General features: G+C 44.6%; 1 protein-coding gene across 1 annotated transcript in view; it reads right to left on the reverse strand.

The window, feature by feature from the left end:
* Positions 1-8,018: 8,018 nt before the first annotated feature.
* LOC137536883 (zinc finger protein 585A-like) overlaps positions 8,019-22,844 on the reverse strand; it is a 33,563-nt gene continuing 18,737 nt past the window's right edge. Inside the window, exons 8-11 of the mRNA XM_068259065.1 lie at positions 12,541-12,613; positions 12,331-12,428; positions 11,012-11,210; positions 8,019-9,533 (exon numbers count right to left, since the gene is read on the reverse strand). Of these exons, the coding sequence (XP_068115166.1) occupies positions 8,266-9,533; positions 11,012-11,210; positions 12,331-12,428; positions 12,541-12,613 (1,638 nt within the window). The 3' untranslated portion in view covers positions 8,019-8,265. The remainder of the gene's footprint in view (positions 9,534-11,011; positions 11,211-12,330; positions 12,429-12,540; positions 12,614-22,844) is intronic.

Below are 22,844 nucleotides of genomic sequence, written 5' to 3' on the forward strand. Positions count from 1 at the left end.
GCGGTATGCTGTGTTGTGTTCCCTCACCTTTTAGATTACAAGCCTCATGGTGTACTGTACACAGTTCCTATTGTATCCCATGTCTCCTCACCCCCTAAAGCCTTGTACATACGCCAAAGGGATCTCAGCTGAGGCAGCTGTTATGTCTAGGCTCAGAAATCTGGCCTGTGCATGGGTGTCCCATGCCATTGCTTGGAGATCCAGTGTGTCCATTGAACAGTACATGTCGCTTGGCTATAGCCAAGTGATGTAACAGTTTAGTCTTTGTTTCCCACAGTGTCAGCCTCACTATCTACCCACAATTGTGAAAAGCAACACTGAATGTGTGTACACACCTTTAGTTTCAAAAGTTTTTATTAATTCTGCAAAGCAAAGATAATAATTCCAGTATTTGTATGGAAGTTGACACCCAGTGCTGGTTATTTACAGACAATACCCCCCCCCCCCAAAAAAAAAAGAAAATAAAAAAGAACTGATTTTTTTCATGGGAGGGTTGACAGCTTGGGATACCAAGCGTGTCCCTGCAAATTTTGGAGGATTTTGGTGGAAATTAAGTCATCTGGGTGTGGACGGAGCTAACTGTTATGAAACTCTGTACTCTATACAGCGCTGCAGAAGATGTCAGTGCTATATACAGTAAATACACAATAATAGTATGGTAGGACATTAGACTGTGACTATAGTACGATTAGACTGTAAGCTCCTCTGAGGACAGTCAGAAAAGGGGGACATACGAAAGAGAGGGATGCATAGGAGGAGGGGGGGGGGGGGCGCAAGGGCATATAAATAGCTATAGCAGCTGCTATGGGGCCCTGGAGCAGAGGGGACTCAGGTGGTACTTGATGTATTCACTAACTTTCTTGTGTTCCTCCACCCTATGATTTTGTCTAAGTGTCTATGGACTATATGCAGTGTGGATAGCATGAGAATTGAATTTGCCCAATTAACTCATACCCATAGGGTAGGGGCATGTGGCTTTACTAAAGAATGCCTACATCTTGTGGCCCCATGAAAGTTTTGTTATGGGGCCCCATAATCTCTAGCTAAGACACTTGGTGGCGGGGGTGGATAAAGAGGTAGAGGAACAACACAGAGAGCCTGGTAGGAGAGGAGAAATGGCAGGAAGATCTCTCATCAGGACTGCAGACATCACTAGTGCTGTTTGGCAGAAGCCACTAAAATCTGAAAAGAGAAAAGGGTCATGGGGAAGACAACATGGTGAGAGGAGGAGCTGGGGAAAGAGATAAGATTACCTGCTGCAATCACGCTAATCTAAATTGCCTGGAGCTTGCTTCACTGCTCACTACAGAAATTGTTTGTCAGACCAGCAACTGTATCACTGACTTCTGCAACAGCAGACTGCCCTGCATTGTTGATTAATTACTCTGATCAGGATAAATAATCAATAGTCCAGGGCACTCTGGGATTACAGCTGCCAGTGCACATGGCTACTTATGACAGGTAACTTCTGAAGAACTAAACACATCCTGCCACCTCTCCCTGCTAATGTCCCAGCTGCAGCACAGCAATCATTCTCTCTACTCATCTTGCTGCTCTGCATAGTCACTTACTGCAGGCTGTCTGTAGAAAGAGCTAGGAGACACATTGCCCACGGGACAGGAAGGTCCTGCTGCATTTTTTGTCCGTTTAGCAGAACGGACCACAGAACCGTACGGTCGGTTCTGTTGACAAAAGCTAATGTGAACCGAGCCTTGAATAGGTGCTGGCTTACTGAACAAGCAGGGCTGAGATTTGAACCCTGGTCTCCTGTGTTAGAAGAGGCACAGCCCTTAGGGCCCTTTTCCACTACAGCGTTTGCGATTGCTTAATCGCAAAACCGCAAACCGCTAGTGATTTGTCAAATCGCTACAGTTTGCTTTTAACATAGGAATCGCGGTAGGTCATTTCCACTACCGCGATTCGTTTTTGACCGGATCGCGATCGCACGGCGGAGCGATTATTGCCGCAATTTTGCTATGCAGTGCATAGCATAGCAAAATCGCGGCCGCGAACGTCGGGGAATCGCCGGTAATTGCGATTCAGCAATCGCTAGCGTTCAGCGTGAACGCTAGCGATTGCTAGTGGAAAAGGGCCCTTAAAGGGACTCAGAGAAGAAAAGTCTGCCTGCTGGAGCTGATTGCGAAGGATTTCAGGTGCCTGGGGACATAGCTCAATTATTCTGCTGCTGCTAATAGCGAGCCTGCACATGCAGGCATCACATGATGTTAACACATGATAGCTGAACAGCGTACTGGTTAAAGTGTACCAGAGATCAAAAAAATAAAGAAAATTAAACATTCCTGGGGCTTCCTCTAGCCCCATTAGCTCCGATCGCTCCCACACTGCCCGTAGCTACGAGAACCGGGTCCCGTCACTGCCGTCAGTCTGAGCCAGTCTAGCGTAAGAGAAGTACGCTGTTTGCGTATCTCTCCAGCTGCCGCTGGAGGGCGCACTTCTCCTGTGTAGGCTGGCTTATTCATCCATCATGTGTTAACATCATGTGATGTCTGCATGTGCAGACTCGCTATTACCAGCCGCAGAATCATTGAGCTATGTCCTCAAGTACCTGAAATCCTTTGTAATCAGCTCCAGCGGGCAGCCTTTTCTTCTCTGAATCCCTTTAAGGGCTGTGCCTCTTCTAACACAGAAGACCAGGGTTAAAATTTGAGCTCTGTCTGCTCAGTAAGCCAGCACTTATTCAAGGCTCGGTTCACATTAGCTTTTGTCAACGGAACCGGCCGTACAGTTCCATGGTTGTTCTGCTAAACGCCCAAAAAATGCAGCAGGACTCAATTTCCCAGACCATTTCGCTCAGCGGAACCGAAACAGAAAGTTTTGCAGCACAATAAAAAAAAGAGACATTTTAGGGCCCGTTTCCACTCTCGCGGAAACGACCGCGAATCCGCAGAGTTTCCCCGCAGGCAAATCGCGCGGGGAAACTCTGCCATAGGGGACAACGGCGCCGCCGGCCGAATCGCTTGCAGTAGCGATTCGGCCGGAAACCCCCACAGAATTCGCGGCGGAGGCTGCGATTCCCATAGCCGTGCATGGCACGGCTGATGGGAATCGCCTGCGATCCCGCCCACCCGCTCAGTGCCGGCGTGCGTCTACGAGACGCACGCCGCACTAGTGGAAACGAGCCCTTACAGCACACTGGCTGTAAAAACGAACCGCTTTCCAGGATCCAGATGGCCGGATCCGTACGCCCGGCTCCGCAAAAAAAAAACGCAGATGTGAACCGGGCCTAAGGAGTTCGTTGGGCAAGATTACCTAACACTACTGTCTACTGAGTGCGCTCTAATGGCTGCCTCACAAGCGCTTTGAGTCCGACAGGAGAAAAACGCTATATAAATTTAGGAATAATTATTAATATTATTTTAAAGTTAAACTCAGCTTACATTAAAGGACAACTGAACTGAGAAGGATATGGATGCTGCCATATTTATTTCCCTTTAAAGGAGTTATCCAGGCTTTCAAAAGAAAATAAACCCGCAGTCCGCTCCGGCCCACGTGGCGGTGATTGACAGCGCCGCTCGCGCAGGCGCAGTACAGAGCGACCTGGAGGTCGCTCTGATGTCATCGCCGGGGACTGAGACGGAGCTCCGGCGAACGGCTGCGTGCAGAGGTGCGGCGAGGGAGGTCCTGGGAGCTTGGGGCTGGAGGAAGCTCCCGCCGGTAAGTAGCCTTTATTTTCTTTTGAAAGCCTGGATAACTCATTTAAACAATAGCAGTTAACTGGCATTCTGCTGATCTCTCGTGCATTGGTAGTGTCTGAATTACACACCAGAAACAAGCATGAGGCAAATGCAGTCAGGCATCTGATCTACATGCTTGTTCAGGGTTCATGACTAAAAATATCCGAGGCAAAGGATCAGCAGAACAGCCAGGCAATTTGCATTGTTTAAAAGAAAATAAGATGAAAAAGAGAGGAACAGACCGGGCACCATCCAGTTCCTGCGTTTATTGTCAATCACTGCAGCAAAAATAACATCAAAGTGCAATACAAAGGACAAACACGTGAGGACAATGCCTGGACAAGCATGTGAGCAACGCTGTGACAGCGCGAAATGGCTGTTGTGCCCGTCCCATCACTCCCTGTTCACTCCATCCATCACTCCACCTCCCACCACCAGCGACATGTATGGACTAAAACTAACCTTTGTATTGCACTTTGATGTTATTTTGGCTGCAGTGATTGACAATAGACGCAGGAGCTGAATGGTGCTCAGTCTGGTCCTCTCTTTTTCACGGTATACATGAACTTTCTTCCTTGTTTACTCACCGGTGGCACATCCTAGTGTATGTCATAGCAACAGTGTGGTGAGACCCCCTTGCAAGCCGGGTGCCCGGCCTGTCTTCTCCTATGTACTGATTTAAAAGAAAATAATCCCCCTTTCTTCAGTTGTCCTTTAATGCAAACCTGTACAAATCTCAGGAGAAAAAGTCACGCTCACTGTAGTTTGCCTTCTTAAAACAGAAGGTATTTGCGTTAATTCTACTTCAAGTGGGCAACTGTGGCTTCACACAATGCACCACTGCTGAATATGCAAACATAGGCAAACACAGGGGGGGATTACAGCTGCCCAGTATCCCCCCTCAGACCAGGGTCGGTGAAATGTCTGGGGACAGGCACAAGTTGAGACACCAGAATATCTGCAGGCATTCTGCAGCTCACATCGCTACCCCCTTTCTTTCCTGGCTACGGTTGACTTTCGATGTAGCAGCAGCGTGCGTACAGAGCATGGAGCAGCTCCTGGGAACTTAACAGAGCACAGAGTCAGGTATCAGCACAGCCCTCTGCCCTGCTGGGTGAATGCTTCACTTACCCATGTATTAGCAATGTCGGCTGTCCTCATTATTATCTGTATCTAAACTGCTCCTGATTCATCCCGTTGATGGTCAGATGGGAAATTGCATTATGTGTACCCAGCATGGTGCCCTACCATATTATTATACTGTATTGTGCATAGCTGAGGAAAACCTTTCAGGAATCCCCCCCCCCCCCCTGAAAAAAATCCTGGGTTTGCCCCTGCCAAATTATCTCTTTATGTCCCTGAAGCCAGGCTAGCATCCAGAACCGTTGGTGTACAGCAAGTCTATAGCTTTAAATATTACAGGGCCACACCAACCCCACATGCAGACAGCCTGTTTCAGACTTTTGGTCCTCCTCAGCGCATGGCAGGGATTGATATGGCTGTATGGGATAGGGCTTGGGCCAGTACAACAGAGTAAACAAGCAGCTCAGGATTAACCAGAACCACTGAGCGTCAGATACTTACCTCAGTAGAGAGACACCTCTGGATCGCCAGCATTGCTCAACAAAACCTCTAGTCAGGCAGGTTACGGGCCTCCCAGTGCTGGATCAGTGGAGAGGGACAGGAGAAGCCTCTGGATTATCCAAAAGTTTCCCTCTACTTAGATAAATACACATTTGGGGCAGTTTTTTTTGTCTTCAGGAGCAATTTAAAACATTATTTTTCAAGTCATTATGTCATTTAATGTTATCAAAAATTATTTTTTTATTTCAATTCACAGCCAGCTATGAATGAGAAACATTTATCAAAAACTTAAATAACAACTGTAACAAGTGGTATATGGAGGCTGCCATATTTATTTCCTTATACCTTATTTCCTTAGCAATACCAGTTGCCTGGCAGCCCTGCTGATCCTCTGCCTCTAATACTTTGAGCCATAGACACTGAACAAGTATGCAGCAGATCAGGTGTTTTTGACATTATTGTCAGATCTGACTAGATTAGCTGCATGCTTGTTTCTGGTGTTATTCAGACACTACTGAAGCCAAACAGATCGGCAGGACTGCTAGACAACTGGTTTTATTTAAAAGGAAATAAATGTCAGCCTCCATATTATTCTCACTTCATTTGTCCTTCAAAGAGCAAGTCTTTCCTACCATAGATATAATGCATCTTCTATTCACTGTTTTTGGCTTTAGGAGGGCCAAACTGCTGACATCACCTGACTCCACAAGGGATTCTGGGATGTTTTAGCCATCGCCATGGTTCACTTCTTATGTGAAACAAGGAAATATCATAGAACAAACAGAGCTATCCGTATTTTGCTACCTTTAAACGGTTTGTTGAAGCAATGAAGTCTGGAGGGCAGAAGACTGTACAATAACAGTACAACAAGCCACACTGTATATTGTTTTGCTTTACAATTAATTTGCTGGGGTTTATATTGGTGTCACTACTATCCTTTAAATTGTAAGAGCAAAATCTAGAAGCCTAATTTTATTGGAATTGTTTTCCTTATGTCACAAAATATGTGAACTTCAAATGCCTGTCCAAGTGTCCTCTCTACTAGAGCAAGGCAAACTAGGCAGATGCCTGGGGCCTAGTGGGTGTTAGGGGCCCACCAGCCACCTTCTCCAACCACTCTCCACCTCTGCTAACCAAAAGGACCATAAAGGATGCCAAGGATGCCTTGCTTAGGCACCCATTCCATGTTAATCCATCTCTGCACTTTCCTTCTGCCTGCCATTAATTTCTACATTTGCTCATTTATGTCCTGCTGCACTGTAAGAGGTACCTCTGAGTGTTATCATTTGTCTAAACACCATTCCTCATCTCTGCTGTGCCTGTGGCAAAGGAGACCTGAAATGAGAGGAATACGGAGGCTGCCATCTGCATTCCCTTAAAAACAATGCCAGTTGCCTGGCTTTGATGCTGAGCTTTGTGATTTAGTTGTGTTTGAGTCACACACCTGCAACAAGAATGCAGTCAGTGGAGTCACAGCAGAGTCACAGCATCTGACTCGCATGCTCATTCTGGGCCAGTGACTTATAGTATTACAAGCAGAACATCAGCATAAAAGTCAGCAACTGGCATTGATAGTACATACTCTTATAATATCTCATCAGAACTATTGGAATATACTGCTTTGTGGACTACCAACTAATAGACTGGCACCGCTCCAATCTGTACTGAACTCAGCTGCTCGTCTCATCCAGCTTCCTCAGCTGCTCCTCTCTGTCAAGCTCTTCATTGGCTGCCAATTAACCTCCCCGGCGGTAAGCCCGAGCTGAGCTCGGGCTATGCCGCCGGGAGGCACCGCTCAGGCCCCGCTGGGCCGATTTGCATAATTTTTTTTTGTTACACGCAGCTAGCACTTTGCTAGCTGCGTATAACCTCCGATCGCCGCCGCTACCCGCCGATCCGCCGCTATACCCGTCGCCGCAGCCCCCCCCCCCCCAGACCCCGTGCGCTGCCTGGCCAATCAGTGCCAGGCAGCGCTGTGGGGTGGATCGGATTCCCCTTTGACGTCACGACGTCGATGACGTCGGTGATGTCATCCCGCCCCGTTGCCATGGCGACGGGGGAAGCCCTCCAAGAGATTCCGTTCTTTGAACGGGATCTCTTGATCTCCGTTCGCCGAAGGCGATCGGAGGGGCTGGGGGGATGCCGCTCAGCAGCGGCTATCATGTAGCGAAACATTGTCTCGCTACATGAAAAAAAAAAAAAATTAAAAAAAAGGTATTTGGTGCCCCCTGGCGGATTTTAACAAACCGCCAGGGAGGTTAAAGAGAGGATCTCTGCTGGAAGAAGGCCTAGGTAAATAAGTAAGATAGATTTAAAGGGACACTATCAACATGTTATTTTTTTTTCAATTGAGATATTAAATGTTTTGGAAGTGCTGCTAAGTACTGGTGTATACATTTCACTGCTTATCTATTTGTTTACTGTTATCTAATTCCTTTCACATTTTTCTGACGGCAGTCTGCTGAAATTCTGACGGCAGGCTCAGCCATAAAGGAAGGGGGGAAATTTTCAGAATGCAGAGATTCATACCTCTGCAAATAAGACATTCCAAACGTGGCTAAAATCTACACACAATGAATTGTATCTCCTTCTGCTCTCAGAAGTTGTATTCTGCCAGGAACACTTTTGTGGCTGTAATCTGCTTATCAGTGATGGTTACTATATTCCCTCGGATACACTTTTAATGTAAATATACTCTATTTGTTGATGTGTTAGGGAAGGAGGTAAAGAAAAAATAAAAATTGTCTATATGCTTTAATTTTCTGTAACATTTGAAGAAAGATCCAGACAGCAGTAGAACACTAAAGTGGAGCCAGGAATCACGGTGGGAGGATCTTACTCCAGGAAGTTCTGGGCAGCACATGACACCCCATCATAACCTGCTTCCAGCATTTGGGTGATGGTAGTTTCAGAAGCCTCACGTCTCATGCAGTAATGTAACAGAGCAATTCACCCTATGGAAGTCACTATTTATGTCTTTCTGGCTTCAGTGTGATTTGGGCTGTAGATCTGCAATTGTTTTTTGTGTATCACCTGAACGAGGGCGCACACCTGAGTGAACTGACTGGTGTCTAACAAGATCACCTTTAGTAATGAAACATTTCCCACAATCCAAGCAGGAAAAAGGTCGCTCGCCTGTGTGAATCCTCTGATGCGTAAGCAGAATGGTTTTCTGAGTGAAACATTTCCCGCAGTCGAAACATGGAAAAGGACGCTCGCCCGTGTGGCTCCTCTGGTGCCCAAGGAGGTGCTCTTTTCGAATGAAAGACTTCCCACACTCTGAACATGAAAAAGGTCGCTCTCCAGTGTGACATTTCTGGTGTTTACGGAGGCTGTCTTTCTCAGTGAAGTATTTCCCACACACTGAACACGAAAAAGGCCGCTCTCCTGTGTGGCTTCTCTCATGCTTGCGAAGGGAGCCTCTGTATGGGAAACATTTTCCACACGCAGAGCATGAATAAGGACGCTCGCCTGTGTGAGTTCTTTGGTGAATAAGTAGATCTCGTTTCTGAACAAAGCATTTGCCACACTCTAGACATGTAAAAGGACGCTCACCGGTGTGTCGCCTCTGGTGGGTAAGTAGGTCCCGTTTTTGAAAGAAGCCTTGCCTACACTCTGAACAGGAAAAAGGACGCTCCGCTGTGTGATTTTTCTGATGTCTGAGAAGATCTGGCTTTCTAATGAAATCTTTCCCACACTCTGAACATGAAAAAGGCCGCTCCCCTGTGTGACTTCTCTGATGTGTAAGAAGGCCTCCTTTATGAGTGAAACACTTCCCACACTCTGGACACGAAAAAGGAAACTCACCAGTGTGACCTCTCTGGTGTGTAAGAAGGTTGCTTTTGGTGCTGAAACATTTTCCACAGTCTGAACATGAAAAAGTCGCTTCACCTGAATGAATTCTCTGATGCAAAGCAAGATATGAATTATTCCTAAAACACTTATCGCATTCAGAGCATGGGAATAACTTATCACCTGCCTGCGTCGCATTGTGTGATTTACCAGAAGATGAACCCTCAGCAACAGTAGAATTGTTTGATCCAATTTGGATTTCTTGGCTAATTTCTGGTTTCCCAGTCAGTTCTTTAGGCTTAGAGGAATCCAGGGATGTCTCTGTGTGGTAACATCTGTGATGTGCATTTCCAGTAATGGGGTTTCCTCCTGGAGAACATTGGGTGATACCATCATCTTCTGTATTATAATGTGAAGGTGAAATAAGACTTCCCTCTGAGGAGTTGCCAATATAGTGTCCATCTATCAAGAAAAAAATATTCAAGAAGCACATTGAAATGTTTCCAGTATGAATGTCAAAAGTAACATAACTTGTTTTACCTGGCCAAAACATTTACATTAATGTATGAATTATCAAGTAAGACAGAATGTCACATTGTAAAGCCTTATCTTCATATCTAAATATAATATTTTATTCCAAACTGATAAGATGGAGCTACTGTACACCATATACATGGGCTACCTCTATTCCAAAGTATACCATCACGTTCCCAACAAATGAGGAGGAGATACTGTATACCATAGGAAAGGCCCATCTCCATTCCTCAGTATAACATCATAGTACTAACAAAGGAGGAGATACTGCACACCATATGAAAGGTCCATCTCCATTCCTCAGTACAACATCACAGTACCAACAAATGAGGAGGAGATGCTGTACACCATATAAAAGGACCATCTCCATTCCTCAGTATAACATCATAGTACCAACAAATGAGGAGGAGATACTGTACACCATATGAAAGGTCCATCCCCATTCCTCAGTATAACATCATAGCACCAACAAATGAGGAGGTGTTACTGTGCACCAGATGATGTTATACTGAGGAATGGAGATGGGTCTTTCATATGGTGTACAGTATCTCCTCCTCATTTGTTGGTACTATCATGTTATACTGAGGAATGGAGATGGACCTTCCATATGGTGTAAGGTATCTCCTCCTCATTTGTTGGTACTATGATGTTATACTGAGGAATGGAGATGGGCCTCTCATATGGTGTACAGTATCTCCTCCTCATTTGTTGGTACTATGATGTTATACCGAGGAATGGAGATGGGCCTTTCATATGGTGTGCAGTATCCCCTCCTCATTTGTTAGTACTATGATGTTACACTGAGGAATGGAGATGGACCTTTCATATGGTGTATAGTATCTTCTCATTTGTTGGTACTATGATGTTATACTGAGGAATGGAGATGGGGCTTTCATATGGTGTACAGTATCTCCTCCTCATTTGTTGGTACTATGATGTTATACTGAGGAATGAAGATGGGCCTTTCATATGGTGTACAGTACCTCCTCCTCATTTGTTGGTACTATGATGTTATACTGAGGAATGAAGATGGGCCTCTCATATGGTGTACAGTATCTCCTCCTCATGTGTTGGTACTGTGATGTTATACTGAGGAATGGAGATGGGGCTTTCATATGGTGTACAGTATCTCCTCCTCATTTGTTGGTGCTATGATGTTATACTGAGGAATGGAGATGGGCCTTTCATATGGTGTACAGTATCTCCTCCTCATTTGTTGGTACTATGATGTTATACTGAGGAATGGAGATGGACCTTACATATGGTGTACAGTATCTCCTCCTCATTTGTTCGGAGTATGATGGTATAGAGTAGGTTCCTCTCATTATCCATCTCAGTCAATGTGGATTTATAACTCTTATAGTAAGAAAATAAAAATGTAAAATATTTCTGCATTGATTATTTACCTCTGCCAATATGCAGTGAATTGTCATCTTCCTTCATCCTTGTTATTTCATTCTCCTCTATAGATTGATGATCCCCCTTCACATATGTCTCATCTCCTTCTGATTTAATTGTCACTTTGAGTACATCCTGCTCTGTAGACAGTGCAACTCCATCTTCTTCTTCTTTAACTTCAACTTTCATAGAAAGCTGTTCATCAATCTAAACTCACAAAATGATAGAAAATAACAATTTGAACATACTTACACTAATGAACTGAGATCATATAGAACAATGGGCTTGATTCACTACAGTACAGCAGCGCAGCTTAATGACAGCAAGGGAGTGTTATAACCCCCTGCGCACGGTATGCAGCCATAGCATGCGCAGTTCAATTACGTTGGGCTCAGATAGTTTAACCGCTTGAGGACCATAGGCTTACAAACCCCTAGTGGCCAGGCTATTTTTTTTACAATTTAGTGCTCTGCAGCTTTAAAAGCTCGCTGCAGAGCCATTACACCGAGTACACAAGTGAATCCCCCCCATTTCTGCCCACCAACAGAGATTTCTGTTGGTGGGCTCTGATCGTTGCTGCAGTGTTTGTTTATTTTTTTAAATAAATGTATCTATTTTTTTTTTCCCTCCCTCCCCCCCCCCCCACCAGCCAATCCCAGCGAACCCCTCTCATAGGCATCAGCGTATGAGAGGGGATCACTCTGTGAGCCTCTCCAGGGGACGGCTGAGTAACACGGCTGTCCCCAGTACAGCGCTGCCGTAGATCGCAGCGCTGTACAATGTAAATAGATGGCGATTTCACCGTCTAACAGTCTACTAGCGGTTATCGCCGCTGGTAGACTGATGCGCTCCATCATTCAAGCGGGGATGCATCAGCGCGTGCAATCCCCTGCGAAAACCCCGCCCCAGGTGATCCTGGGGCAGTCACCTTTGCGACGCCTATTGGCATAAGCCAGTCAGGAAGGGGATAAAGAGCGCTTCATTACACTTAACGGGCGCTCCACTGAACCCGGCCGAAGCCCAGCGGGTCCAGTGGCTTCAAAGTACGGTATTCCTTCGCTTTGATTGGCAAAATAGCCTGACTGTCAAGTGACAGGCAGCCTACAGGGCCAATCAAAGTGCAGGAATATCGTACTTTGAAGTTACTGGATCCGGACGGGCTCAGTGGAGCACTCGTTATTCCTGCATAGCATGCACAGGGGATTATAACACTCCCTGCTGTCATTAAGCTGCGCTGATGTAGCAGCACAGCTTAGTGAATCAAGCCCAATATAATCTCATACAGCCTAGAGTCACATTTGAATCCTAGACCTTCAGTTTCACTTACCTGACAATGGTGGGAGATGGTGGGTTGTTGCTGTGGACAATCCTGGGGATAAAGAGGACCTGTACATCCATCTGGTGAGTTTCTGTTACTGGTTCCATCTGTAGGAGACACACACTAACTGAATACATTGCCTCTATGTGTTTATCAGATGATGGGGGATCTAGGTGGACCCTCCATATAGCTCTCTCCTAAATGAAAATCTCCTCTTACCCAGTGATACGAGGGGCGGCTGATTCTCCATAATGATGTCCTCATGGAGGTCCATGTGTCCTCCTATATACCACTATACCTGTATGGAGAAATAGACTGGGATATACTGACACCATATAGGAACCTAATAAACACAATGACACAAGCACCAATCAGACAAATCCCATGCGTTTGCTGGATAATGTGCCAGAATTCTTAACCACTCATCTGTCTTGTCAGACAGGTTTTATTTTATATTTAAACATTTACAAAGTAGATTGAGTTTTTATTGTCTTTGTTCAATAGCAGTCTATTAAGTGTCCCAGAGATAAAATACATGAACTATTGACCTTTTTCTATCTCTTTCCTGTGCTCAGAAGTTGTATTCTGCCAGGAAAACTTTTATGGCTGCAATTTGCTTATCATTGAAATTAACTATATTCCCGACAAGGTACCGACAAGCCAGAAGCTGTCACTTGCATGCCTGAAAATTAACTCTTTCATGCAGCAAAATAAAAAAAAACGAAACCAGCCTGGTTATTAATATGTTTGCACTTCACATACACATGTTTATCTCATCATGTCATGTTGCCTCAGGTACTCAAGGCGACATGTGACATGAAGAGACAGACAAGTGCATGCATAGTGCCAAGCATACAAATAACAAGCTTGTGTTTCTTTTTTGCCTTAAAGAGTTAAACATTCAGGTATGCAAGTGACAGCTTTTCTCAAGTCTAGAGTACTGAAAAACTCTCAATAATAAGGAATTACAGCCACAAAATACTTCTCTGTTTTTACTGGAGACACTACCTGTAACTTCCTGTCCCCAGGACCTAGGTGGCTTTCATGGAAAAAACTAACAGTCTTGAGCAAGGAAATAAGGAACAGGGGAAAAAGCTAGTGGTAAATTCAGACTTTTCGCCCTTTCTACAAAAAGTTTAATTTGTCGCTAGCCCTGTTATCCTTCGTAATATTTCCCCACCTACTTACTGGACAGGGAGTTATGAAAATTCTCACAGATAAAAACAGTGGAAAGCAAGAGACAGCAAAAAGTATCCTGCTACCCAAAAAAGAAATACAAACTGTAGATTTCTACATTTTGCACTTCAAATTCTGTTGAAGGACCAGAATTTTAATAGTATTCAATGTATGTGCTCAACACTATAGCCTGGTACAGACTTTCAATTATGATTGACCAATCACTGATCATTTTTACCACCTCCATGTAGTATGTGGGTTTACCTACACAATCTGCTCATAGCATTCAATATCTGTTCACCCTCGTACTACGTAGAGGTGGTAAAATTGGTAGGTGATTGTCCATTGTCCAATCATAATTGAAAGTGTGTAACAAGCTTAAAGGGAACTTAAACTGAGAAGGAGATGGATTTTTCCTTTTAAAATAATACTAGTCGCCTGACTTTTCTGCTGATCCTGTGTCTCTAATACTTTTAGCCACAGCCCCTCAACAAGCATACAGATCAGGTGCTCTGACTGAAGTCAGAATGGATGCTTGTTTCAGGTGTGTGATTCAGCCACTACTGCAGCCAAGGAGATCAGCAGGACAGCCAGGCAACTGGTATTGTTTAAAAGGAGACATCCATATCGCTCTCAGTTAAGGCATACCTCCCAACTTTTTGAGATGAGAAAAAGGGACACTTAAGCCACACCCATGCCACACCCCTGGTCACGCCCCCACCACGCTCCTAGTCACACATACCATAAAGATTTCATAAGAAAAATATGTACTTTTATAATTCAAACCACACTGGTCCTTTCTATCCTGGTTCATTTTCCTTCATAGTAACATTTTAAAATTAGTAATATATCAATTTTACCCTCTGGGCGATACAATTAGATCGCCCAGGAGGGGGCGCAGCACTTTTTTTTTGAATTTTTAATTTTTTAAATCATGTAGCGAGCCCTGGGCTCGCTACATGATAGCCGCTGCGCAGCGGCATCCCCCCACCCATGTCGATCGCCTTCGGCGATCAGAGTAAGCAGGAAATCCCGTTCAGAACCGGGCGGGATGACGTCACCGACGTCATGACGTCAGAGGGAGTCCCGATCCACCCCTCAGCGCTGCCTGGCACTGATTGGCCAGGCTGCGCAAGGGGTCGGGGAGGGGGGGGGGGCTGCGCGGCACGGCGGCGAGCGTAAGTTACACGCAGCTAGCACTGTATGTACACATTATGCAAATCGGCCCACCAGGGCCTGAGAACTCCTCCTGCGCGACATACCCCGAGCTCAGCTCGGGAGACCAGGGTTCGAATCTCGGCTCTGCCTGTTCAGTAAGCCAGCACTAATTCAGTAGGAGACCTTTGGCAACTCTCCCTTACACTGCTACTGCCAATAGAGCGCGCCCTAGTGGCTGCTGCTCTGCTCTGGCGCTTTGAGTCCGCAAGGAGAAAAGCGCAATATAAATGTTATTTGTCTTGTCTTGTCTTGATTATCGCCCAGGAGATTAAAGGATGGGAATAAAGTTTAGAGTCAATTAAACACATTTTTACTATAGAAATATATATATATTTATAGAAAGATGGACAAAGTCCTGAAAGAGGGACAAATGAGGGGGAAAGAGGGACAGGTCTCCCAAAAAGGGACTGTCCCTCCGAAAGAGGGACAGTTGGGAGCTATGGGTCCCCTTTAAGACCTGTGTAGCTTCTGTGCAGAGTTGATGATAAATCACAATAAGATCAGAGAGACTTCATGTAAAGCCACCTCAAAATAACTGCAGATTAATGTACACATCAGCTGATTGACAATGGACCAGACTGATAATTCTATTCCAATGGCTGTACTACTGTCATCCCATTGTGCTGCCAGACCCAGTTTTAGTAAGTTTCAGTTACACTAAAATATTTTTAACCTCATTATTTTTATATGTGTGTAGTAGCTGGTCATGGGGAAAGAGACATAGGGAGTTCTGCTTGCCAATACATAATAATATATATCTTATTACCTCCTCTTCTGCCAGTCACAGCAATGTCTCCTCTTCACTTCCTGCCAGATCATCCAACTTCCTGTCTGGGCCCTGGTTGCACCCCTTCTGTCTCTGCGTTCCAGCACTCCCTGGCTTGCGTTCCACTCCGTAGAGATCATTCATTTTACTGTCTTCTTGCTGAATATGAGAATTGTCGAATGCAATTGGATTTCTATTACAGCTTTCGCCATCTTGTGGTCAGAATAAGAACTTACGCAGACTTTTATTTAGCTTTCAATTCACTAGATTTGTAAAGATTTTTTTCCCCCATAGCACTCAAAGAACACATACAGTATAACCTTCAAACTTCTGACACAAGAGCGAGGAACATTTTGTAGCACAGACATACTCACACAAAACACACCCATATCACACTTTCAGTCAAACCTTCATCCATAGCTCCCAACTGTCCCTCTTTCGGAAGTTTGGGAACACTATCCTTCTGTCCATTTTTCTTCCTCATCTGTCCCTCTTTCAGGACTGATGTACAGGCCTATGTAAATATATGTATTTTTTGTTTTGTTTTCTTACTGAAAAATGTGTTTAATTGACTCTAAACTTTATCCCTATTCTTTATATCGATTTTTTAAAATTTTAATATGAAGGAAAATTAACCAGGATAGAAAGGACCAGTGCGGTCTGAATTATAAAACAACATATTTTTCTAATGAAATCTTTATGGTATGTGTGACTAGGGGGTGTGCTGAGGGCATAGTTAGAGGTGTGGGGTAGCAGATAAGCAGTACATCAAAATAAAAATTCTAGCTAAGCAATACATCAACCAAAAACAGTGCAGCAATAGCAGGAGTATGCCAGTGGCAACCTAAGGGGAACAGAAGGGGTGGGGGGTTGGTGACTGCCAGAAAGAGTGCGGAGTGAGTTCAGGAGTTTGACAGAAGAGGGAAGAATGCGTTTCTGTACCTGGAGGTCCTAGTGGAGATCCTCCAACCTGATGGGAGCCGGCTGAAGAACCAGTTTCCTGGGTGGCACGGATTATTTGCTATCATCAATGATCTGATGCCCAGTCTGGAGTTGTGGATGATGTCAGGTGGTGGAAGGGGTTTACCATTGATCCTCTCCTATGATCTGACGACCCTCTGGAGCTAGCGGAGAAGCCGGCGTACCAGACCAGGATGGCACACAAGAGGGCTTACCCTTCCCTCCCCAAACTGTCACCTAGGCATATTCCCCAACTGTACCCCTTTCAGAGGTACAGTTCTGATTTTTAATCCGATCTCTCTGCCCATCTTTGCTCCTATTTCAAGCATTTAAGGAATACTGAGCTGGAGGTTGGGAAAAGATCAGATTTACTTACCTGGGGTTTCTTCCAGCTCTCTGCAGTCTATTAGGCTCCTAATCGCCTAAGTTCCGATCCCCTCCAAAAGATTGTAATGTCTTCCAGTGCCAGAGGCTACAGCGCACGTGCGGGCCTGTCGGCACGCCTTTTGAATCATGCTGCCAGTGCCAGTAGCTCTTTGCGCAGTTCACTAAGACTTAAACTGTGCATGGGAGTGTAATCGAGGTACTGTAGTGCGATTGAGGAGGCGCATGGACTGGCCCACACATGTGCAGTAGTTGGATCTTTCAGAGCAGAAAGCAGTACCTTGGAGAGAGAGTGAGAACTAAAGTACGGGACCTGATATATACGGTATATATCAGTATATATATATATATATCTATCTGTATAGGGGGCTGTAAGAAGCCCTGGACAAGTAAATAGCTATATACTGTACATCATTAATAATAGCTGGGAGGTGAGACCGAGGCAACCAAAGGTCACAAAATGGCTGTAAAACCTGAACAGGATTTTGTCAAACCAGTAGCTCCTCTGTGAAGTAACCTCAGACATTTTTCCAGTCTGATACTTATATGTGCTGTGGTGCAGTCACAGTATATGGAAGACTATATAAATAGGCAGCTGCCAGGAACTATCATTTCCAGGACTTATTAGGTCATCTGCTGACAATAATGACCAGGTTCAAAATGGTATAAAGGGTAGAAAACCGAGAGCCCAATACAGTGTAGTATGTATTGGAGGATGGAAAAGGTAATATGAAATGTAAGTCATATACTTAAAAAACCAGGGTTACCTCCAAGGCAACCACTGAAAAGGTGGGGAGAACAAGCCTGTCCCCACTCAGGAATAAGACGTCGCTCTTTGTAGATAGGGAAAAAAGAGGGCGTAGCACCCTTCCACCAAGGGTGGAAATCTTGATATGTGTAGATGTACAGAGGCGCCAGTAGGATAAAGTCACTAAAAACGTTTAAAACGTTCGGGATGTGGTGGTGGACCAGTCTCTACAGAGGTGCCAAGCGTTGTTTTCACTCCGTGCTGTGTATCACTCCTGTTGTTTATTGCCTGATGAAGCGGGATTTTGCCTGCGAAACGCATTGCAACTTGTTATAGGAGTTTGTGAATAAATTGTCTACAACTTTAATCGACAGTACTTTTGTCTGTTTTGGGTTGGCTGGGCCACCACCGCGACTCCGAACGTTTTAAACGTTTTTAGTGACTTTTATCCTACTGGCGCCTCTGTACATCTCCACATATCAAGGTTCAAAATGGTGTTACAAGAAAGGGAATATAATGTTTCAGCAGCACATACATGCTATGGTTTACCTGTCCTACCTCATCACAGCCAACCCACCTACACTGTTGCCACAATGAGGGTGGGCTTTAAGGATTTATGCTTTTTATGACCCCACTATCTGTGAACCTCAGCAGAAATCCATAATAATCAGCCTATAACACTTACTGATTGCTTTCTCTCAGCTCATTCAAAAATGAACAAATAACACAATTGTAAAACACCTAAGAAACCCCTACATGTTTCAACTCCCAGGAGGCTTCGTCAGGGGTGTAAATTAACTCAGTGTTCTATGCAAAGTGCTAGTGCATTGAAATACATTAATAAGGAAAACGTGTTGGCTGTTACTATGCTGCCACATTTTGCTTTCCTTATTAATTTCAATGCACTAGCACTTTGCACAGAACAGTTTATTTGCAACCTAATTGGGATTAATGTGGCTATATGGGGTAGGACTTGAAACACCCAGAGTTACAGAGCACCCAGCAAGCTCATGGTGAACTCCTAGGAGTTCTGGTTTGCCATGAGCTTGCTTGGTACTCTGTAACTTTACAGCCTGGCAAAGTATTCGTAGGAAGTGAAACATGTAGAATTTTTTTTAGGTGTCTCATGATTGTGGTATTTGTTAGTTTTTGAATGATCTGAGAGAGAGGAACCCGAGGGAATCCGCTGGCAGCTCCCTAATATCAATATTTTGGACAGAGTCTCCTCCCCAGTTACACAGATATAGCATATGGCTTGTGCTTGCTATTAGCCAAGTCTCCCAGTATCTTTTAGCTTAACCTCCTGAGCGTTACGCCGCTTAGGTTTTGTTACTTTTTGCCCGATTACAAAATTACTATCCGAAATTACTGAAAAGCTTATAGCTAGCACTAGGCTAGCTAGTAGAAGTCTCCGGCACCCTCCGATCCCTGCTGCTCCACCGTTTATACATTACCCAGCCTGGATCTAGCGATCGGCGCAGCCTCCCCGGACAGCTCCGGTCTTTTCTATGGGGAGCATCGCACATGACATCATAAGCAAACCCGATCCTCCCCATAGAGAGACCGGAGCTGTGCAGGGAGGCTGCACAATCGCTGGATCCAGGGAGGTTAATGTATAAATGGGGTGTTCAGGGGGGATTTCAGGGGAGCGGCGGGTGCCCGACACTAGTACTAGCTAGTCTAGTGCTAGCTAAAGGGTTTACAGTTATTTGCGACAATAATTTTGTAATGGGGGACTCCTGGGGCCACAGAGCGGTATGCCCAACACAGTGCCGGGCATACCGCTAAGGAGGTTAAAGAGGGTCTGAAGCAAAAATAAATCCTGCTTTTTACCTGCTATTTAGCTTAAAGAGAACCCGAGGTGGGGATCTTAGAATTAAATCTATACACAGAGGCTGGGTCCAGCCCAGCCTCTGTTGCTATTTGAATCCCCCCTAAGTCCCCCCTGTGCTCCGTTCTAGCCCATAAATTACAGCCGCGCTGTCGGGCAATGTTTACCTAGCTAATGTCACTCACGCTGCTCCCTCCGCCTCCTGCAGAGCGCCGGTCCCCGCCCGCGTCCCTTCCCTCCACTCAGCGGGGAGGGAAGGGACGTGGGCGGGGACCGGCGCTCTGCAGGAGGCGGGGGAGCGGCGAGAGTGACACTAGGGAGGTAAATACAGCCCGCTGCGACACACTGCGTGTCGCCAGCGCGGCTGTAATTTATGGGGGAGAGTGGAGCGCAGGGGGGGCTTAGGGGGGATTCAAATAGCAACAGAGGCTGGGCACTATAGCCAGACCCAGCCTCTGTGTATAGATTTCGTTCTAAGATCCTCACCTCGGGTTCTCTTTAAGGAGTATAAGGAGAGGTGAAACGCCACATTCCTGCGGCAAAACAAGGGCTTTTTACCTTCCAAATCCCCGGGGCAAAATGCGGGGAGCACTTCCTGTAAGAGGCCGAGCTTTGTGCTGTAGCTCTGCCTCTACTGGAGTCAATCTCCTCTGATCGCCGCCCCTCTCAATCGTCTTTCACAGCGAGGGGTGGGGAGAAGTGGAGATCCACGTGCAGATTGACTTCAGTTGAGGCAGAGCTACAGCACTTTGAAAGTCGTGAAATTTTACCCCGGGATTTGGGGGGTATAAACTCCTTGTTTTGCCGCGGGAATGTGGCATTTCACCTCTGCTCATACTGCTTAAGCTAAATAGCAGGTAAAAAGCAGGATTTATATTCGCTTCAGAATCTCTTTAAACATTAAAAGCTAAGTTTTATCATTTACACCCTTGATCTGAAGCATTCCCATATAGGCAATCTTATTGTTTTATTTAGATTTATAAAACTAGACTAAGTTTTTGCAGTGTTCAGCTATCCAGTGTACCTGAGCCCACTACATATGCTGCAGTTTTTGTCAGAGGGTGAAATTTGACGTGGTGTGACATGTTGTGTATTCTGAGATGCCTTTCTTCTTACCACAGATATAAGGTGTGATTCTCTGAGTTACTATTCTGTTACCTCAAGCTATTCAGGCCATTCTCACCAGACCTCCTTCATCAATGAGGGATTCACATCACGCTGAGTTGTCATTCACTGGAGTTATTATTATTGTACCATTCAGAGTACTTTTTAAAGACTGTTGTGCATGAGAATCCCAGAAAATCAGCAGGAACAGAAATACTCAGCCTGTCTAGTACAATCATGCTATGGTTAGTACCCTCAAGTTAACGTTCCTCTATTCTGAAGCTGCTATCGTGGATTTATGGATGATTTTATGTATTGCATTGCAGTCGCATGATTGTCAGATTACATAACCACATGAATAAGGTATATATTGTAGGAATTACATATTGTATAAGCAGCCATTTCACAAAGGTATTGAAATACTGTTGTGTTGTTGTGACCGATGACTTGTGACTACAATTTTCAGCTGTATGAATGGCTGTGTAGGTGTGTATACCGAGATTTGACAAAGATAGATAAATAGACATATAGGGGTGTAAGCACTAAACTGCATTAAAGGGAACCTGTAGTGAGAGACATATGGAGGCCATCATATCTATTTCCTTTTAAACAATGCAGATTACCTGGCTGACCTGCTGAGCCTCTGCCTCTAATCTGACAAGATTAGCTGGATACTTGTTTCAGGTGCAACTCAGACACTACTGACCAGAAAGATGAGCAGTGCTGCCAGGCAACTGGTATTGCTTAAAGGAAATAAATATGGCAGCTTTAACATGTCTTGTGTTCCTTTTGAAGGGTACTTGAGATGAATTACATGGGGCCTCCGCCAGCCCACTTGAGGCCGCTCGGTCCCTCACCATCTAACCCTGTGGAATCACATGTGTAAAGTCTTACTGCATGATGAGTAGAGAGTAATGCATGTACTTTTATTTTTACATGCATAATTGCATGTATTGCATTCTGCGCTACTCATCATAAGACTTTACATACGTTAGTCTGCTAAACGCAGTCTAATGCATACACCCCATAATGAGCACCTTTCTTACTATCGCATAAAATAAACTCCTGCACTCCACAACAAATGTTTATTTTGAACATACAGTTAATAGAGATAATATACAGAAGGATAAATAATGTACATCTTTTTGCAATTTCTACATTTAAATAACTTACCCAAACTCACTATAGTCTCTTTGTAACACAATTTTTAATTCAACCCAAGAGTCCAAAGACAGAAGTGGTGGGCGCAAGCATAAGCATCTTAATATAGTAAGGTTCCTACATATGGTATGTCTCAGGTCTAGTGTACAGCAAAAAAAACATAATCACTGAACTCCTACCTCATGCAGCCTTGAACAATCATGTGAAACCCCAGAGCCGATACAAAGACACCTGTAGCATCCGTAACATGCTGGGTGGTAATAAAAGGCAACAGTTTAATGAAAACTCAAAGAACAGAAAGAAGGCAGCTGATGTATTTCAGACAATGTGTCTTTAGTCACAGCTACAGTATGAATAAGAATATCCCTGTAGTCGGAAATACCTCAGAATGTACTCCCTGTATTTCAGTGTTTCCTTTGGGCATTCCAGTTTCCTCAGACAACTCAGAAATATCATGGAACTTTAAAGTGGATCCGAGATGAACTTTTACTCCTTGCATAATTGTGTTCCTTGCATATAGTTTATAGGGCATTCCTCAAGCTAAATACTTGTTTTGTTTTAATACCCTAATTTCCTATAAACTAAACAAACCACACCCACAGCTTCTCCAGAGTGCCTTGGCGCTTGCAAAGGATTGTGGGATTTCAGTCTGGGCAGGTGAAAAAGGTGTTACTAGCTATAGATTTCAGAGGCAGAGTTTTCACAATCTGAGAGCTGCAGTGCAGATACAGATCAGTTGCCTGTGTAATGGAGGAGATAAGAGTGGAGTTTTCACAGAATATGCAGATTAGCATGCCTAGATACAGATAAGCTTGCCTGTGTGTGTAATTGTGTAATAGTGACAAGCAGAAAACATGTCTGCTCCCATTGTATCACAGGAAAAAATATTAATATACTGTTGAAGCTGTTTGAAGATAGATTTGCTGTGTAAACTATCTAAACTTTAGATAAGATATATAGACAAGTCACTTGTTATATTTAGTTTTTCATCTCGGATCCGCTTTAAGTAGCTTTCCCCAGGTTGGCAGTAGGCTACAGTAGGGACATTAAACTGAGGGCCCCTCAGAGGGAATGTTTGTACCACAAATTGTTCAATGTACTCTGTAAAGCACTGCTGAAGATGTCACTAATGTATAATAATACATCTCTATGCCAGACTATTTTTTCTACTTGCC

The sequence above is a fragment of the Hyperolius riggenbachi genome, chromosome 10 (assembly GCF_040937935.1).
Source record: "Hyperolius riggenbachi isolate aHypRig1 chromosome 10, aHypRig1.pri, whole genome shotgun sequence".
NCBI lineage: Eukaryota > Metazoa > Chordata > Amphibia > Anura > Hyperoliidae > Hyperolius > Hyperolius riggenbachi.